We start from the raw sequence: 20,244 nt of genomic DNA, 5'->3' as shown, positions 1-20,244 counted from the left end.
ACGGTGTCAGCATTTGGTCCGGATATTCCAGTTTTTTGCCACTAGAGGCCCCCATTGTGTTTTTTTTGTCAGACCCTTTTGTTTTTTTCTGTTTCTCGTTATCATTTGCACCTGTGCCTTGTTTCCTTTGCATATATATAAACCCTTAGTTTGCCTTAGTTCTTTGCTCTGTGTTTGAATGTTAACACCCAGCCTAAGCGAAGCTGTGAACCTTTGATGCTCCAGTTGGATTCTCTGTTTTGGTACGCTATTTTTTGTACTTGTTTTTTGGATTATCTTTTGAGACTTTTTGCTGTACCTACTACTTTGTGAATATACCTTTTTCTGAGTGGATTACCTTTTTTTTTTGGAATTACTTTTGACCATTGTGGATTTATATTTTTGCCTGAAGGACTTTACTTTTTATTGTTATTAAAACACCAGCTCAAGTACTCCTGTGTCTGCCTCATCTTCTGGGTTCTGCCAACAATTAGTGGCTCAGTTTGCTAAGAGACAGTCTCTCACACCGGAGACCCGAGTTCGAGACCGGGTCCTGACAGAAACACAGAGCCAACATGAACCCAGAGGCGCCCAGTACTCAGGAGCTTTTGGCCACACTGTCACAACACGAGGGGACTGTTCAACGTCATGAAGCCGCTTTGGTTCAGCAAGAGGCCTTGATGGTAAGACACTCTCAACTTCTTTCGGAGATGCTGACTTCCATAAAGCAGATATCTTATCGACTTCCACCGGCAACTGCTTCTGCTCCAGTACCTAATATTCAAGTACCCGTGGCAGTTAACCCCCTGAGTGAACCTTGTCTTCCGCCTCCCCAACGGTTCTCAGGTGATCCGAGTGCCTGTAAGGGTTTCTTTACCCAATGTTCTCTCTCCTTTGAGCTGCAACCCTCGTCATTCCCCACCGATCGGTCCAAGATCGCATACATCATCACCCTGCTGTCAGATAAGGCCCTGGCCTGGACTACTGCTGTGTGGGATGCCCAAAGTCCCTGCTGTACCAGCTACTCTGCCTTTACTGAGGAATTCAAGCGAGTGTTCCAAGGTCCTACCAGTGGTCCTGACTCAGCCAAACAGCTCCTGACTCTTCGCCAAGGTCAGCGCAGCGTGACAGACTATGCCATCCAGTTCCGCACGGTGGCAGCAACAAGTGGCTGTAACGATGAGGCCCTCACGGTGTGCTTTCTGAAGGGTCTCTCTGACGCCATCCAAGACGAACTGGCCACTCGGGAATCACCAGACAATCTTGAGTCCTTGATCAAGTTGGCCTCACGTATAGATCAACGTCTGAGAGAAAGGGAACTTAACCGTAGACCTCTCGCCCTAGCTCCTATCAGTCCCAGTTCCGAGTGCCTATCTTTATCCCCGCTAGCCCCTCCAGAACCCATGCAGATCGGACGCATCTCCCAGGCTGAAAGAGAGCGCCGGATGAAGGAGCGATGCTGTCTTTATTGCGGCAAACCGGGCCATTTCCGCTCTGCGTGTCCCGGGCTACAGGGAAACGCACTGTCCCGTGCAGGCCAGGGGGGACTGTAACAGGAAACATAACCTCCTCCCATCCGTCCAACTCCCGCTTGCTCATTCCAGTCACCCTTTCCTGGAACAACCATGACCTACCCCTTCAAGCCTTGGTAGACTCAGGAGCTGCAGGAAACTTCATGGATGGTATCTGTGCAAAGCAAAATGGCGTTCCTTCTGAACCTCTCATGGATCCCATGAGGGTTACTACGTTGGATGGAAGCCCTCTGGGATCTGGAATTGTCACTCGAGTCACTGCTCCCTTGAGACTTTCAGTTTCCCAACACTAGGAAGTGATAAACTTTCATCTTATCCCCTGTTCCGAGTTCCCTCTTGTCCTTGGCTACCCCTGGCTGCACAGCCAAAACCCTCACATCGACTGGTCTGTGGGCACTGTCACCCGGTGGGGTCCTACGTGCCAAGCCACTTGCATCTTCCCGAGTTCCCCAAGTTCCCCTCCCGAGTCCCTAGAATCCATTAACTTTTCCCGAGTTCCAGAGTGTTACCATGACCTCAAGTCAGTATTTAGCAAACAGAAGGCCACCATGCTACCACCTCATAGACCTTACGATTGCCCTATCAACCTGCTTCCGGGCACCTGCCCCCCCAGAGGTCGGATTTTTTCCCTATCTCCTCCCGAACGAGCGGCAATGGATACCTACATCAAGGATGCACTGGCAGCAGGCCTCATTCGTCCATCCACCTCGCCTGCAGGAGCAGGTTTTTTCTTTGTGGCCAAGAAAGATGGTGGATTACGTCCATGCATTGACTACCGGGGGCTCAATGCCATAACTGTCCGCAACCGCTACCCCCTACCCCTTATGGCCACAGCGTTTGAGCTAATCCAGGAAGCAAGCGTCTTCACTAAGCTTGATCTGCGGAATGCATACCATCTTGTGCGGATCAGACACGGTGATGAGTGGAAGACTGCTTTCAACACGCCCACTGGTCACTATGAGTACTTGGTGATGCCCTTCGGCCTGACCAACTCCCCGGCTGTGTTCCAAGCACTCATTAATGATGTACTCAGGGATATGCTTAACATCTTTGTGTTCGTCTACTTGGATGATATCCTCATCTTTTCGAGCTCCCTTCAAGAACACACTAAACATGTCAGACAAGTTCTCAAACGCCTCCTTGACAGCCATTTGTACGTAAAGCCTGAAAAATGTGAATTCCATTCCTCCAGAGTACAATTCCTGGGATTTGTAGTGGAACCCGGTCGTATCCAAATGGACTCCAGGAAGGTAGAAGCAGTAGCGGAATGGCCCACCCCTAAGTCCATTAAGGAAGTTCAGCGTTTCCTAGGATTCACAAACTTTTATTGCAAGTTCATCAAGAACTTCAGCTCAGTGGCAGCTCCTCTCTCAGCTTTAACCAAGGGTGGCAACACAAGGTTTCTGTGGGGTAAAGAAGCTGAGACTGCCTTTCAAGGACTCAAGCAGCGAATCCTCTCTGCTCCCATCCTGACGCTACCTACAGCTGATGAACCTTTTGTAGTAGAGGTAGATGCCTCGGAGGTTGGTGTTGGAGCTGTCCTGTCCCAGAGGGGAAAAGACAAAAAGCTCCACCCTTGCTCTTCTCACACCGGCTTACCCCGGCCGAGAGGAACTATGATGTAGGGGATCGCGAACTGCTAGCAGTTAAGATGGCATTGGAGGAGTGGAGGCACTGGCTCGAGGGGGCTTCTCAACCGTTTCAAGTACTTACAGATCACAAAAATTTGGAGTATATCCAACAGGCTAAGCGGTTGAACTCCAGACAAGCTCGATGGTCTCTTTTCTTTAATCGATTTCAGTTCATCCTCACCTATCGGCCCGGGTCGAAGAATCTCAAACCTGATGCCTTGTCCCGAGTCCATGCACCTGCCATTCGAGAAGATACTGACATGCCTGTCCTTCCTACCTCTAAAATTGTGGCTCCGATCTCATGGCAAGTTGAGGACACCGTGAGGCGAGCTCAAGCTACTGAACCAGATCCGAAAGGAGGTCCTGCCAATCGGTTGTTTGTCCCCAAAGCAGTGAGGTCCCAGGTCCTTCTATGGGGACACTCCTCTCGTCTCACCTGTCATCCGGGTGTAGGTCGGACCCTGGAGTTTATCCAGCGAAAGTTCTGGTGGCCCACCATAAAAGAAGACGTTGCCACATTTGTCAAGGCCTGTCCCGTGTGCTGTCAGAGCAAGTCTTCTCACCACCGTCCTCAGGGACTCCTTCATCCTTTATCGATTCCTCATCGACCCTGGTCACATATCTCGTTGGACTTTATTACAGGCCTTCCTCCATCACATGGCAATACTACTATCCTAGTCATCATCGACAGGTTTTATAAGGCGGCCAGGTTTGTCCCCTTGCCCAAGCTGCCTTCTGCTAAGGAAACAGCTGAGCTGGTTATTAACCACGTGTTCCGAGTCTTCGGCATTCCTCAAGATATGGTTTCCGATAGAGGCCCTCAGTTTGCTTCAAGGTTTTGGAGGGCCTTCTGCCAGCTCATAGGGGCCACTGCCAGTCTATCTTCAGGGTACCACCCGGAGTCCAACGGCCAAAACGAGAGGATGAATCAAGAGCTTGCCCTCAGGTGTATGGCTTCCAACAATCCATCCACATGGTCGTCCTTCATTGTTTGGGCTGAGTATGCGCACAACACCTTGCGCTCCTCCTCCACGGGTATGTCTCCGCACGAGAGTCAGTTTGGCTATGCCCCTCCATTGTTTCCTGAGCAAGAAACAGAAGTCGGAGTGCCTTCAGCCCGGAAGTTCATCAGACGCTGTCGGCTTGCGTGGAGGAAGACCCGTCTCAATCTGCCTTGTGCCTCACAGCGGTATCAACAACAAGCCAACAGACGTCGCCGTCCTGGCCCCAACTTGCGCCCTGGCCAGAGAGTCTGGCTCTCCACAAGAAACTTACCTCTACGGGTGGAGTCACGCAAGCTGTCCCAGAAATACATCGGTCCCTTTAAGGTTGCCAGGAGAGTAAACCCAGTTACATATCGTCTGCACTTACCTAGATCCCTTAAGATTAATCCCACGTTTCACATCTCCTTATTAAAACCTGTTGTTTTTTCTCCCCTTGTCCCGGCAGGCAGACCTCCCCCTCCGCCCTGTGTCATCGGAGGCCAGCCGGCTTATACCGTCCACCGGATACTGGACTCCCGCCGGGTGCAGCGGTCCTGGCAGTATCTGGTGGACTGGGAAGGCTACGTTCCTGAGGAGCGCTCCTGGGTTCCTGCCAAAGACATACTGGACCCTGAGCTCATTCGACAGTTCAGGGCCCTCCACCCAGAGAAAGCTGGTAGGAACATCAGGAGCCATTCCTAGAGGGGGGATTCTGTCAGCATTTGGTCCGGATATTCCAGTTTTTTGCCGCTAGAGGCCCCCATTGTGTTTTTTTTGTCAGACCCTTTTGTTTTTTTCTGTTTCTCATTATCATTTGCACCTGTGCCTTGTTTCCTTTGCATATATATAAACCCTTAGTTTGCCTTAGTTCTTTGCTCTGTGTTTGAATGTTAACACCCAGCCTAAGCGAAGCTGTGAACCTTTGATGCTCCAGTTGGATTCTCTGTTTTGGTACGCTATTTTTTGTACTTGTTTTTTGGATTATCTTTTGAGACTTTTTGCTGTACCTACTACTTTGTGAATATACCTTTTTCTGACTGGATTACCTTTTTTTTTGGAACTACTTTTGACCATTGTGGATTTATATTTTTGCCTGAAGGACTTTACTTTTTATTGTTATTAAAACACCAGCTCAAGTACTGCTGTGTCTGCCTCATCTTCTGGGTTCTGCCAACAATTAGTGGCTCAGTTTGCTAAGAGACAGTCTTTCACACCGGAGACTCGAGTTCGAGACCGGGTCCTGACACACGGAAGAGAAGACAATGATGAATATAGTCGTATTTTTTGATATTTTTGGACCAAAATGTATTGAACGACATGAGGGTGAGTTATTAATGACATAATTTTGATTTTTGGGTGAACTAAACCTTTAAGGTACTACCTTTATGTACCTTTAAGGTACTAATATGTGCCATTTTCGGGTAAATAAGGTACAAAGATGTACCCTTCAGTGTTTGAGCCTTAGAGTACTGCTCCAGTGATGGCTTTGTACCTTTTTTTTTTTTTTTGCTGAGAGTGTACTGTATGTGGCCACAAATGTCTTTATCAGTGAGTCATTGTATTATTAAATCATTTAGGCCCAATCCCAATTTTATTTTCTACCCCTTCCCCTTGCCCCTTGACACACGCCATCATTCGTCGTCTAGCTCTTACAATACACACATATAATGGTGTACATTAGAGCCTTTAATTATCGTTCTGTATTAATGAGCTGCTTACTGACACACACACATATCGGCAATCGCGCAGCTCACACATCCAGGAGAAAATAAACTTGTCAACACTGCCCCACGACTTTTACTAAATAAAGTTTAAATACTGAATCGCTACATTATATTTTCCAGCGACGAGAGGATACAATTACTGTTTTTAAGTAAACTCATTCTAAAAAGATAAACGCACAGACGCGAATACACGCAACCTCCATCTCTCTCTCTCTCTCTCTCTCGAATAGGCATTATTTGAGAAAATGGTTTAGCGATTTCTAATTATTGGAGGGATTGGTATTTGGCAGTTATTGCCCTGGTCAGACATATGTGGCACTATCATGCATTCTGTAATGATATGACGTTAGCAAATAGTAGCGATTTTTTTGCAAACTTTTCTTTGAGTAACATGACCGTTAATATGAACTCACAATTGAATGTAACATAAAACAAATGATTACTTTTCCTTAAAATCTTTATTTATGCCAAAAAGCGTACATTTATGTGTCTTTTTGTTCGCTGTAGCAGCCATGTTGCCGAGATAATTCATACCCCTTCGTTTGAAGTGTGGTCCCGAAAAATCTTCATTTGATGGGCTATCTGGCCCTTCCCCTTACCTCTAAAATTGGGATTGGGCCTTAGTGTGCAATAAGGGAACTAATCTTTATTATTTTCTAACCTCTCACTCTCTCTTTTCTGACACACTCTCAAGTGGCCCATACCGCAAATGTGGGTATTGGGACAGGCCCTACTCTGAGCTATTTATTGAATGATTCATTCAGTTGATTCATTCAAAACCACTGATTCATTCATGAACAAACCACCACTACTGTGCTTTTTTCAGAGACACCCTACGATTAATTTTCCTTTGACATAATATGGACACTTTTTGTTAGCAGAGGAAAAAAATAGACACACACACACACACACAAAATTCATTCTGTATGATTTAGAAGTGTTTTGAAAAACGGGGACATGGGTTATGTCCTCATAAGTCACCCTCTACTTGTAATACCTGTGTCATACCCATGTCATTATACAGAGTTGTGTCCTGATATGTCACAAAAACAACAGCACACACACACACAAAACATCAAGAACTTCACTATGAATATCTTTGTTTAATACCTTGTTGATTAATGTCTTATATAAAAGCAATATCTTGCAAGCTTGCTTCTGGTCTGAATATTAGCAGGGCTGTGATTACAAAGTGTGGCAGTGTTGAATCCTGCATTTGTGTGATATTTCTTCAGTTAAACATATATTTTTAAATACATATACAGTATTTTTATACATATAAATTATATTTCAGAATGCTCTGGGTACAAACAGCTCTGTTTCACAGTTTATTTTACTCCTCCTCTATAGTTAACTTTGGCAAATACTTTAATGTTTATGTTTGTCTGTATTAATAACCAGGATATATGTATTTTCATCTAGTGCCTTGCTGTTTTTGCTGTACAAAGTTTTACCAATAGTACACATTTTATCAGCAGTGCTCTCAAGAGAATGCATCATCATTATGCAGCATCCTCATTTATGCATTAAAATGTCCATATTACATAGTAAGGTCTTGGCAGCGCCCTTCCAGCCTGTGGGCTTTGCAGAATTCTGGCCAGCTGATCAATTCAACAGTCTTAGCCCTTTCTTCCTTAGCTTGAGGGATATTCTGTGCTTCTAAACATATCAGATCAACTGGAGAGATATGTGGGCTGACAGCTCTCTATCTGCAGGTAAACATCTAATTGCTACTATATTTGTGCCTCTGTATTATTATATTATATTATATTATATTATATTATATTATATTATATTATATTATATTATATTATATTATATTATATTATATTATATTATATTATATTATATTATATTACACTGAAAATGGGACATAGATCAAAGTGTTGAAGTAAAATTTAGTTTTAGGACAGAATAAAGTTTCAAGTCATGTTTTAGTTAGAATTTCTTCTGTTTATTACAGTGAGTCTGTACTGTGGATGGTATAGTATGGCTGTAACCTGTCTGATCCAGTGTTTTTACTCCATGGCTGAGATTTGCACAATGCCCTAGGTGCCCGAGGGACACTGGCCACAACTGAATGCATGAAAATACACTGTGTTTCTTATGGTTACATGTGCTGGCCTCTACAACATGGCCACATACAAAACCAAATAAATATTTACAATATGAAATTATGCAATTTTAACTGTCAATTTTAACACAGCATGTAGTGACAAAACAATTCTGAGACTGTAGAAAGTAGCTTCACTTATTTTAATCTTTGATACTGATTGTATTGGTTGTTTAGAAAGATAAACAAGAGCATGAAACGACTGAGTGCACCTTCAACTTATGAGAATGTTGTGATATTTCAAACAAAACACTGAATCAAAACAATTATTCATATGATTAAGATAATAAAGGACCTTGAAATGTGATGATGCTCAGTCTGTGTGATGCTCAGTCTGTGTTTGTGTTTGATAAAGAGATCGGCCCAGCTTGTAGAAGGGAGGATATAGATGTATATATGGGCCATGGCTATACCTGTTCTAGGTGTTCTAGTTACAGTGAGCTGGGATTTAAGGATGGACTGGGGATTACTTCAGGGAAATGGCTTGCTAAAATATGAGTTGGTGTTTTCCCAACAAGTAAAAGTTAGTATACACTTCTAATACTATCTTTTAATAGTTAAAATTAAAAGTTTTTTGGTTGATCTGGAGATTATGTTTGGTAACATGATATGTGTCACGAATCCGGTCTAAGAACTTCCGTTTGTTCACCGCAAGAGGTCATTATCCACCACATGGGCTACACAGACTGTCACACTCACCCTGGACTTCAGTTCCCACAATCCATTTCACTGTGATTACACACAATACTGCAGCCAATCACACACCCTACATAAACCATGGACTTCTGCTCTCTCACTGCCCAGTATTGTTATCACATATCAATGTTTGCTGATAGCGACTTTATGGATCCTGTTTGTTTCTTAATTACCGGTCTCTAGTTTAGGCTAGTTCAGTCTTTGTTTTGTCTTTCTGTGTCTCGATTAGCGCCCGTATTTGGATTACCCTCTTGACTTTCTGGATCTTGTTTGCCCACTCCAGCCAGTGTTTGGATTATTCTCTCGCCTAGCAGGGGTGGATCCACCGGGGTAGCATAGGGTGGCAAAGCATTTTCTGTCGATTGATAACTTATCTTGAAATGCTAATTTTATATTGTGAACCGTAAATACTCATTTTCAAGTAGATAAAACATAAAAGATTAACTCTCCCAAGATGTAATTTATGAAAACAGTCGGTTTATGATTACTACTATACAGTGACAGTAAAATATATACTTTAACTATAAGAGAGACATGTTTGAAGTTTTGCTATTTAGGATAGTTTCTGGGCTAGTTTAATTGCTCATTTGGGCTGTTTTGTTACAAAGATTTGGCAAACCTCCTAACCAGGATATCGTTTAAAAATTAACCTTTTTTCCCCCACAAAACTAATAAAGGTTTTTGGATTGAGTTAGTAAAATTTACCTTTTACACATTTTGGGTGAATATATCCTATGCAAATACCCATAAATGTCTATCATTTATTGTACTGAAATTGGATTTGAATTCTGAAAAGTAAAAATGTATTCATGCAACAGGCAATATCAGCCCACAATCTGGGTTAGAAAAACTTTTAGTAGTAGAGAAACGAGTGTATTACAACCACCTGTGCTGTCAACATTTAAGATCCAGCATAGGTGTAAATTGACCACATGACAAATCACAGCTCAAAAGATAGTTTTTGATTTAGTGTGTGTGGTGACCGAGATGGTGGAAACATTTTTCACTGGCATCTCATTGGCATTAAATTAATCATGTTAGAGGCTATAAGGGGAAAATGGACCCACAACTGACCCACAACATCAACATCTTTAATATTGAGATGTGTGCTCTTTCTGTCATAATACTATGCATCCATGCTGGCGGATGTGCTGTTGCAGGTCTCCTGGGCTATAAATATGCTCCTGGCTCAGATGAAGGATTTAGCTGCAGCTGCCACAGCAAGTGCCCTGCTGGCACCACTGGAAGTCCTCAGGTTAGATTTCAGTCACACACTCTAAGACAGCAGGTATGTAAACTTGTAATCCAGGATGATCAGCGCAAATTACATATTGCTATAATTTAATTTTAGAGAGCCGGTGACTGTATAGAAATGCAAAAGAATTAGATTGTACTTTGTGCAATCTGTTTTTAAACAGTAAAGATTTTTTTGTTGTTTTTTTTTTTTTTTTTGAATATATTTGATAAGAAAATACTATTTCAGTTTGTATACTTCAAAACGTCACAGTCAATTAAATGTGTTAGTTGCAATTTCATTGTAAGTAATTGTAAAATTTGCTAGCAATTTCGAAGTGAAAATTGTCAGTTTAGGAAACATCTTTATAGATGATTTATTATTTGATGTATTCACTTCTTTAATCGTTTAATTCTGTTCAACCAGACGTTTTATTTGGAATCGCTTATGGCTGGAGAACGAGCAACTGAAAAACTGTGAGAAATATTGTGCTGGTCGTGATTTCTGCAACATCTGAGGCATCTGGAAAAGGATCAAGATGTGCTATTTAAAGACCCTGACAAAATCACCACACATGCCACAATATGCTGTTTACCTCGTCCAAATCGCAGGTTACTTTCTGGACAGCTGCTGAATCTGTTCCATCTTAGTAGTTTTAAAAAGAAGCATTTAATAATTCAAAGAACATAGTCAATGTTATCTGGAAAATTAACAATGTTATTTGAGTAATGCAGGTGGGCAAACGAGATGTTAGATAAAAAAAAAAAGAAATAAATAAAACATGGACTACACAGACTGTCAAATTCACCCTGGACACAATCCATTTAACTAAAACAAAACAAAACAAAACAAAGATCTCTGTTCTGTCTCTGTTCATGACCTTATTGACACATTTTACATGTACTCTCTGTGTTCAAGTAAAACTGTGCTAATGTTTACATGTTTCATCCATGTTAAATCAATTTAATTGGAATCAAGCATGTCCTTTTAACAGACAATAATAGGCATATCCTAATTATCCCTCAAAATAATCCTTTCCTTTATTTTGCTTCCAAAAACAATCATACAATCACGTTTCAAATGTCCAGACCAGCTGATGTGCAAAAATAAAATAAAAATAATAAAACCTGGCAAACATTTACTATACAGCAGCTTGAGAACAAGAGTAAGATTAAAAAGCTTGAGAGGGAAAACTGAGAGTCCAGGCTGCTCTCTAGGGAACTGTTGTTCTCTGTTCAGCTTTCCTTACTGTACTGAACTCAGCAGTCCCACAGGCAGCTTTGTACATAACAACCCCACTGTCCTGCTGGAGTCAAAGCAGTATAGTCAATTTCTGAAATTTCATGTTGTGTTATATTTGGGAGAGCCTTTGTCCTTCACTTGTTTTTGCCATGCAAAAGTCCATGATCCATTTGTTTCAGTAATTGGCGAGAGTATTTAATCAGAAATGCCAGAGCATATGCATCACATGCATTCATAAAAAAAGCACTGCAGAATGCCTTAATGTACTGGGCTTGTATATGTGCCGGTATTTAAGTATGCTAAGTGGCTTCATTAAAGATCCTTACAATTTGTTAGACAGTCATGCTTAGATGTTTGCATACCCCTTGAGGAATCAGTAAGACATTTAGTATTTTTAAAAAATAAGATAATTAAATAGTTATTTTTGTAATTCAGTACTGCCCTGAAGAAGCAACAAAACAGATATTTGTTTATATTTCATAAGAAAAAAAAATCCTAATGAGACGTTTATATATTATAGATTTTTAAAGGGTTACTCCACCCCAAAATGAAAATTTTGTCATTAATCACTTACCCCCATGTCGTTCCTAACCTGTAAAAACTTTGTTCGTCTTCGGAACACAATTTAAGATATTTTGGATGAAAACCAGTAGGCTTGAGACCGTCCCATAGCATGCCAAGTAAATTACACTGTCAAAGTCCAGAAAACTATGAAAGATGTTGTCAAAATAGCCCATCTGCCATCAGTGGTTCAACCGTAACATTATGAAGTGACGAGAATACTTTTAGTACACGAAGAAAACAAAAATAATTACTTTATTCAACAATTCTTCTCCTCTGTTTCTTTCCACTTCACCATAGCGACATTTTGGAGATTATGAGCTAAACGCAGGCAGCGTACGCTCTTCTGAGTCATCTGATACAGAAGAGCGTACGCTACATGCATTCAGTTTATAATTGTTGCTACGGTGACGTGGAGAGAGAGGAGATGAATTGGTGAATAAAGTCATTACTTTTGTTTTCTTAGTCTCAAGCCTCCGGGTTTTCATCCAAAATATCTTAAATTATGTTCCAAAGACAAACGAAGCTTTTACAGGTTAGGAACGACATGGGGGTAAGTGACTTATGACAACATTTTCATTTGGGGGTTGAGTATCCCTTTAATATTGTGAGTTTCCTCAAGCATCATAATTTTGTAGGAGTCCCTCAATTATCCAGAGTAGCAAAACTGGACATCAGCATTATATAGCCACTGTAGGGAAGAACTCAAATGTGCAGATCATGCTGGGAAGCCAAATAACTTCCAGGACCTGGAGGCTTTGTCAAAAACAGATTCACTACTCAGGACAAACTACAAACTCATGTCCAACTATCACAAAAGGCCTACAAACAGTCACTGATGCTTGAGGAGGCATTATATGATATTAAAATCCATGGCTATGTCAACTTTTGAAAAAGATAAATTGTATAAATGCTATTATTTTGTCTCGTAGACTAAATAAATAAGATATCTCAAATAGCTTTATAAGGTAATGAACTAAAATGAGATTATGATCCATTCTTAATTAATTATTATATATATAAATATATATTTTTTTTGTAGATTCTGTAAGGGGTAGGTAAACTTGTAATCACAACTGAATTTAATGCAGACTTTTTTCAGTCTATCCTGGAGTCCATTTCCCATGATCATGCAGCTTTAATGTGATGTTTAGTGGCATGGAAGATAGGCTTTTAGTGATATTAATCCTTTTTGGTGTGATAAGCTGCAGACCAGTTTTTAATAGTATGAAATGATAAATGGAGGAAATCACTGATTGTCTTCTAGTGGTCTCTGTCTGTTCTGTTCCTCTCTCTGTGAACTGGGGCTGCTAGTTGCACGCTCTTTTTCCCCTTTCTTGCTAGCATGGTTGAGGGCAAGCACACCGGCCGCCCTCTCGGGACTTTCCGGAAGCTTTTCAACTTCCTGCATGTTGTCTGACTCTTTGGCCCGGCTTGGCTCAGTCTTGACTTCTTCACCTTTTTTGGACCTCTCTTCCATACTGAAGTGAGAGCCATTCCTCAGTGTCTCTCTGCAGTCTCCATAGAAGTGTTGCTCCAGAGTCAGATTTGACGCTGCCAGGTGTTTGAACTCTGACTCAAAAGGAAAGCCACTGCCTGGCTGGGTAGCTCCTTCCACATGGCTCAGGACTGCAGTCCCCCTGTACACCTCGATTGCCTCTGGAAGCATGGCCTTGATCTTGGGGAGCCAGCGCTTGCGAACTCTCCGGGCATTGGTGCACATGTCAGCAGCAATCACGTTCATCTCACTTTCTTTGAAGTTAGGGGCAAAGTTCTGACAGTAGACTAAACAGAGAGAGAAAAAAAGGAATATTAATGCTTCAAGTCAACATTTAACCTATTTCACTTCCATATTGTAACATATTTCCAAATGAAACCGAACTTAGAAAAAAAGTAAACAAAGGAATCATGCACACTAAGACCAGGAACATAAATAAGAGTAAATGTTGCTTTTTGTAACAGCATAGCAAAGGGTCACTCACGTTTCACTGTGTTGAGTATGCGACTGTCCAATGGTTTGCGATTCGGATCACAGTTGGAGGAACGTATTCCAGTCCCACAGCTGTCAGCCAGTGTGTTCCTGTAGTTAAAATACCATAGTCAACCACTAGAGGGCACACACAATATTTTTCCAAAACACCATGCAGTCCTTATAGTTATCAAACACAATATACTGAAACATTTGAATGTTAGAACACTGACTCCACCTCTGCTTGGCTACGTTTACTGTAGAACTGAGCTCTTAGTATTTCAGATTTTCTACAGAAACACATTAATGCTTGTTACAAATCTGTAATGTTTTAGACCTGTCAAAAAAAGCAGCTAGGAGGCGTCTCAGCAGGACTTTGTGTTTGACCCCAGCGCAGAGGTGACAGTTCATCAGCTGCCCACGAGTCATGAAGACACCAGATCCTTACACAGCACAAACAGAGAAACAAGGTGATCTTAGCTCTGAATCAGTGACTCAAATGACTTGGTCTGAACTGATAAATAATTCAGATGGACATGGAGCTTCAGACAGGCTGCTATTATTCAGGCCTCACCTGCAATTAGCTCCAGTCTCTCTCCAGGGTCGCCCTCTGTGTAGAGAGCAGGGTGGCAACGGTAGCCGATCTGGCTGATGAGTCCGGCAGGCAGAGCCTCTCTGTCTCCTCCTAACAGCACACAGAAACGGTTTTCCAAGGACAGAGGCAGGGAGGACACCTCCATCTTCTCTTTCACTGGAAAAAAATAAAACAGATCAGACTCAAAGGGATGAATCCGTAATGTTTTGAGCTGCAATGAAGCAAAAGAGAAGTCCATTAAAAAGACATTTACAGCCAAAGATCCCAGACGAGCCCCCAAAGATTTTCCCATTTGTCAGGCTCTCGTATGAGTCGTCTTCAAAATCCTCCTCCTCGTTTTGGTGTGAAGTTGGACTGTCTGTGGTCGGGAGGCTAGAGGCACCGGGACTGGCATGATCTCGGGTTGAGAGCTCGTAAGCATGCATCACAGGTATGACCCCATTTACGCCTCCACTTGTGTAGAAAAGAGTGCCATTCCTTGAAGATCTGCCCCTAGGTCTCCTGTCCTCATCAGAGTGCTTTAGCTCCCCATTCTGACCACACACCAGGGCCTCCAGCTTCTCTTCCTTGATCTTGCAGACAGTTGTGGGCTGGTCGCCTAGCAACAAGGAGGAGTTGTTGTTGTTTGGGCTCGGGGGATCGTCTGTGGCAGATGTCTGCGAGTCGCAGTATGGAGCGCTGGCTTTGAACATGAGGTCCATTCCTCGCTCTACGATGTTCTGGATCTGAAGGTAGCCTGCGGTGTACATGACCATCAGCTGATCGCTGGCACTCACCGTCATCCGGCCCGTGTAGCAGAATGAGAGAATCTGCTGGAAGCAGGATGAGGCCACAGACGAGGGCAGCTCAAAGAGCGTCTGGGCACTACCACTGAAAAGATCACGGAAGTAGAGGCTGCTGGCCGCCAAAACAGCGCGGTGGGCCTTGAAGGCCTGTCCGTTGACCATGATGGCCACATCGCAGTGTTGGCCCAGCAGCCGCTGTTCATTCAGGCTGTCCAGAACAGTGCTGCCGAAGTTTGGGATCTCCATGTGCAAGAGCTGAGACATAATGCCCGTTTCAGATCTCTGGTGAAGACAGGACGTTCTCACCAGACATCTAAGATAGCAGAAAGTAAAAATGAAGGTGGACCAGCTTGATGAGGTAACAAACAGAAAATGACTAGATTCAAAAGTCACACAATGTTTATCTAGTGCAGACACAGCAGAAAAATGCGACAGAAATGTTGCACAGCAACTCCCTTGGTAAACAGCGCTCTTCACCCCAACATTACTAGAGTCTGCATGTTTGGCAACTCAGCATAAGCTTGCCTGGAGTATTCAAAAGAAGCTGAAAAGTGACCGACAAACCCACCCACCTACCCTCCCTCTCCACCCCACCACTACCTGACCTCTATAGCAGAATCTTCCGAGATGAGAGAGAGAATGTAGACAGGCTCCTCACAGCAGCTCAGCATAAGGAAAGGTAGCTTGAGAAGCAGAGAGATATGTCTCAATCCGTCCTCTTCCTCCCCGCACAGAACTGAGCCAGCGAGAGGGAAAGCAAGCGTCTATGTGCAATCAATGCACCATCTACTGTATGTCACAGAAAGGGGGAGAGAGGCTATAGGCACAGACACAGAGACTAGGGAGAGAGGGGGAGGGAGTGAGACTGAAGGAAAGTCATTTAAGGACACAGAATGAGAGAGAGAGAGAGAGAGAGAGAGAGAGAGAGAGAGAGAGAGAGAAACAGAGAAAGAGAGAGAGCCTGATGCGGATAACTGCCCTGCAGAGAGTAAACGTGTTCATGTGCGATGGAGACAAAAGACAGGCAAGACAGAAAGAGAGAGCGAGAGAGTGCAATGGCTCACTTTTATTTGAGCATCACCACACGAAAAAAATACAAGAACGGGAGTGTGCACCCTGCATGCACCAACCCGAACGTGTGCAGACAGATAATCCATCAGAAGCCATCTCTGCCATGATCAGTTCTGTGCTCAGGATTATTTACATTAAGGGCAGACAAATGGTGTGTGCCAGGAGAGCAGCTCTGCATTGCAGTCCCTGTCACAGGCTGGCATGCTCAGTACAGAGTCTGCATACCCAATCAGATGTGCCAACACGGCATCAGACATACTCAAACAATAAATGAAAGAAAAGAGAGAGACTCAGCCTCAAAGCTGCCCTGAATGTCAGATAAGTACATCAAACAAACAGAGAAGTATTTTAAGGTGGCAAGTATTAGACAGATGACTGAGAGACTGTAGTGTGCAAGTAAGAGTTGAGTACAGAGCAGTGGGGCAGTAAAGCAGCATCCCTCAGCAATGTGTGGAAGAAGGCGCTATGCTCCAGTCTCTGACTCGCTGGCTTTTAATGCTGAGATGCCAACAGGCTACGGCGTGAGTCAGCGCTATTAGAGATAAACTGCCATGTTCCAGTCTTCTAATATCAACAGCAAAAAATTATAAGAAATCAATAAAGTGTAGCAGCTTCCCGCTGTCTGTCTGGTCTCTTTAAAAGCTTTGAAAAAGCTAAATGTGACACATTAAATGGTCTCTTGAAGAAACTGCCCTCAAACTTTCCTCTTCCAGTCCGAAGAGATGAACATAGAAAGTTATTTTACATTTGGAAACAAGAGTGCCTGTGCAGACATCTGTTAAGTTGACAGCTGGAGCTCTAGTAATAGACAGCGTTAGTATGGTCACATGTGTGTTGTCCATGGGGAGAACAGACTGCAGTCTGAGCTGGTGGGGAACGGGATAATGCATACTGCCTACTAGAGGGCAGACACAGACTTACAAGCAACAGAAAACTTAAATGACCTCCCAATGTGCTTAGACTTGAAGTTGCAGTTACACTGTGTTCTCAGGATGGTACATCTAACTGTTCTCCTGATAAACAATCATTTAAGAACCGCTCTTCAGAAAACCGATCTCAAAATGAAACTTATTTACATTATACCCCATGTAACAGTATATTATAATGGTGCTATAGAACATATTGATGGTTAAAAAAACATCAAACGTGTATGTATCTGCATTGTTGGTAGTTATGAACTAAAAATTGATGGGAATTATACATTTTTATTTAAAAGACAACTTAATGTTCTTTATACAAAATGCAATAACTTCCCTGAAAGGACAAACTACATATATACAGAAAGACTTACCCCCCAAAATCATCTTTACATAAAAATATAATTCTTAAATCACTGGAAATAATAATTAAATGCAATGAAATATACAGCCGTTCATTTGGAGCAGATTTATAAAGGCTACCATTATGTGCACATTCTGTCACAACACAGAAGATGTATTTTATTAAGAACGCTTTATAAATATTTAGCCTTCAGGTCCACATTAACAATGCTCCATGAAATAAATATCACAAGCTGAACACATTACAAATCACACACATTTTAATTTCGAAACTTTAAATCAAAATACTGCTGCAGTAATACAGATGCTGAACAATAAATGGTCTGTGATCAGGAATCCTCTGAGTACAATTACAGTATAGCAAAATTATAAAATAATTATTGAAACAAGTTCCAGTTCAAAAGACTCTCTATAATCTAAAGATTAAGAGAAAAAAAGATTATGAATAAAGGTTTACTCACTAAGTGTGCTCTGTATAACAAAGTACCAAAAAGTCAGAAAATCTGACACATTTTTATTATTGTAGCCATTATAAATCCCTTACTGCTGAGTTGCACCAATACAACCAATTATGAAGCATTTCAACAGGATTTAAAGCTGAAGTAGGTAACTTTTGTAAAAATGTATTTGTGAAACCTGTCATTATGTCCTGACAGTAGAATATGAGACAGATAATCTGTGAAAAAAATCAAGCTCCTCTGGCTCCTCCCAGTGGTCCTATTGCCATTTGCAGAAATTCACCGCTCCCGGTAAGAAACAACCAATCAGAGCTGCGGTCCGTAACTTTTTTGTGTTCAAGATTTACAAATTGTATATAATTTGTATTAATATATATTTTCCAAACCGTGTTTTTAGCCTGTCCTGAATCACTAGGGTACATCTATAATAAGTGTTTATATTCGGACTATTTTAGATTGCTTCGGGGGTACCGCAGGGGAGTAACCCGGTACCTTTGTGATTCTTCATAGACATAAACAGAGAAAATTAGCTCCGGCTACAATGTTCTTCCGCAAGACGCAAGCAGTTCTGTTTATTAACCGCTAGAGCGTCAAAAGTTACGGACTGCAGCTTTAAAAGGTTAAAAAATGGAATTTACGCTTAAAATTAACTTTATGTACCACAGTAGCTCTTTTTGTGACTTTACTTGCTTTATAAAAATAAAAAAGGTTCATACAGTATATTTCAATGGACCATGAGATTAACAAAACCAAGGGTTTTTCCACATCTGGTCATTGACAGGCAGTGTATTACTTGTCACTGGCTTCTGCGCTAGCGACCTTGAGTGACAGAATAAATCATATTAGTGTTTTTTGGACCATCATACAGATATAAAGTGTGACTTTCATAGAGAGTGATATATACCCCGTGAGAAACTTAGGATATATTATTTCAATAAAAATCTCTATAAATAATGTAGAATATTCATAAAAATATACCTTGACCTAGGTTGTTACTTTTACTATAATAAAATCGTTTCTCCAGTTAAATTATCCTCTCTGTTTGTTTAGGGTTGAGAAATACTCGCTAACAGGTGCTTGTTCAGACAACTATGCCCTATACACGAGTGGACTTTCATCGGTCATTAGACAAGTTCTTCATTATAAAGCACTTCACAAAAATATCAACAACAACAAAAACTGAAACGAATAAAAGTAATCAAATAAATTTAAAAAAGTCTCCTTCAACACTTGGCAGGGGCTACATACATTACATTCACCTTATCCACAGTTTTCCATCTCAGCATTCTGCTGCTATACGTAAGGCCGGTAGTTTCTGGCTTTCCTTCTCTTTGAGCGAAAGCGGAAGAAGAAAAACATGAACATGAGGAAGACACAGGAGAAGGCGTAGAGCAGTACACAGAGACTCATGTCCAGGCTTGAGAATCCCATCCCTGGTCTAGCTTCTATCTGGACAGCGATGTGCTGCTCTCCCGCACCGCTGATATCAGTCCTCTTCTGATGTTTTAGAATGTCGGGAGATGGCTTTAGGTTCTGGTTGAGGTGACTGTTGCTGTTTGGTTTGGTTATGGCTTTGGGTCTGTCGGGAGCAGGAGGGCCTGGCTCTGGTTGGCTGTTGCTGGAGTATTTTGGGGAAATGTTTAAAGCACTGTAGTGTTGTTTAATGAAAGCGAGCACCATCTGTTCGTTCCAGACATGAAGGCCTTCTTGCTCCTCATGGCATGTGGGACAGAGATCAGGAGTCGGCCACTGCGTCTTAGGAAACATGGGGTCCTCGCTCATTGAACCTGCATAACGAGTGCAATCAGCAATGAGGGTAACATCTGCTGGCATGCATATGAGAACTTTACATTTATAGCTTGGACATGAAAATATCATAGTTCTTTCTTTTTCTTTCTTTCTTTCTTTCTTTCTTTCTTCTCATCTTCCCTCCTGTCCTGTCTGTTTCACTCCTTTCTTGCCACCTATCTATTCTCCACATTCCTTCTTACCTGCCAATTTTCCTTTCTTTCTTCCTGCATCATACTCCAGTCAAAAAGTTTGAGGTTGGTATTTTTTTATTTATGTTTTATATTGTAAAGAAATACTTAATATATTTTGTATATTTTGAAAAGTCTCTTATGCTCATAAAGGCTGCATTTATTTGATAAAAAAATACAGTAAAAACATGAATATTGTGAAATATTATTACGATTTAAAATATCTGTTTTCTATTTGAATATATTTTAAATGATAATTTATTGCTGTGATGGCGAAGCTGAATTTATCAGCAGACATTACTCCAGAATGATACTTCAGAAATCATTCTAATATGCTGATTTGGTGCTTATTATTATCAATGTTGAAAATGGTTGCCTTGCAACCATTTTGTGAAAACTGAAACATTTTTCA

At 41.8% G+C, this 20,244-nt stretch overlaps 2 protein-coding genes across 3 annotated transcripts in view; both read right to left on the bottom strand.

Annotated features, from left to right (window-relative positions):
- Positions 1 to 12,741: 12,741 nt before the first annotated feature.
- On the bottom strand, positions 12,742 to 16,761 carry LOC132129737 (nucleus accumbens-associated protein 2-like). 2 transcript variants are annotated; one of them, XM_059541448.1, is made up of 6 exons: positions 15,650 to 16,761; positions 14,513 to 15,357; positions 14,239 to 14,415; positions 14,002 to 14,107; positions 13,678 to 13,775; positions 12,742 to 13,480 (listed from the first exon to the last, which is right to left on the bottom strand). In XM_059541448.1, the coding sequence occupies exons 2-6, from the start codon at positions 15,306 to 15,308 to the stop codon at positions 12,945 to 12,947; spliced, it is 1,713 nt and encodes a 570-aa protein (XP_059397431.1). In that variant the 5' UTR covers positions 15,309 to 15,357; positions 15,650 to 16,761; the 3' UTR covers positions 12,742 to 12,944. The 2 variants fall into 2 exon arrangements, with proteins under 2 accessions (XP_059397431.1, XP_059397439.1); XM_059541456.1 differs by lacking the exon at positions 15,650 to 16,761 and having other exon boundaries at positions 14,513 to 15,594.
- A 1,782-nt stretch (positions 16,762 to 18,543) lies between these two features.
- The window catches only part of LOC132137233 (sulfhydryl oxidase 2-like), a 34,269-nt gene continuing 32,568 nt past the window's right edge, over positions 18,544 to 20,244 (bottom strand). The window contains exon 12 of the mRNA XM_059547457.1: positions 18,544 to 19,640. Within this exon, the coding sequence (XP_059403440.1) occupies positions 19,147 to 19,640 (494 nt within the window). The 3' untranslated portion in view covers positions 18,544 to 19,146. The remainder of the gene's footprint in view (positions 19,641 to 20,244) is intronic.

Source organism: Carassius carassius, chromosome 4, assembly GCF_963082965.1.
Source record: "Carassius carassius chromosome 4, fCarCar2.1, whole genome shotgun sequence".
Classification (NCBI taxonomy): Eukaryota; Metazoa; Chordata; class Actinopteri; order Cypriniformes; family Cyprinidae; genus Carassius; species Carassius carassius.
The sequence above is the reverse complement of the archived record's forward strand: the minus strand, read 5'-3'. Positions and strand labels throughout refer to the sequence as shown.

Coding starts and splice junctions, on each gene's coding strand:
- LOC132129737 (XM_059541448.1), bottom strand. CDS start 15,308: ATGTCTCAGCTCTTGCACATGGAGATCCCAAACTTCGGCAGCACTGTT. Junction 14,416..14,512: donor CTCGTCTGGGATCTTTGGCT/GTAAATGTCTTT, acceptor ATTTTTTTCCAG/TGAAAGAGAAGATGGAGGTG. Junction 13,776..14,001: donor CTAGCTGCTTTTTTTGACAG/GTCTAAAACATT, acceptor TTTTAACTACAG/GAACACACTGGCTGACAGCT.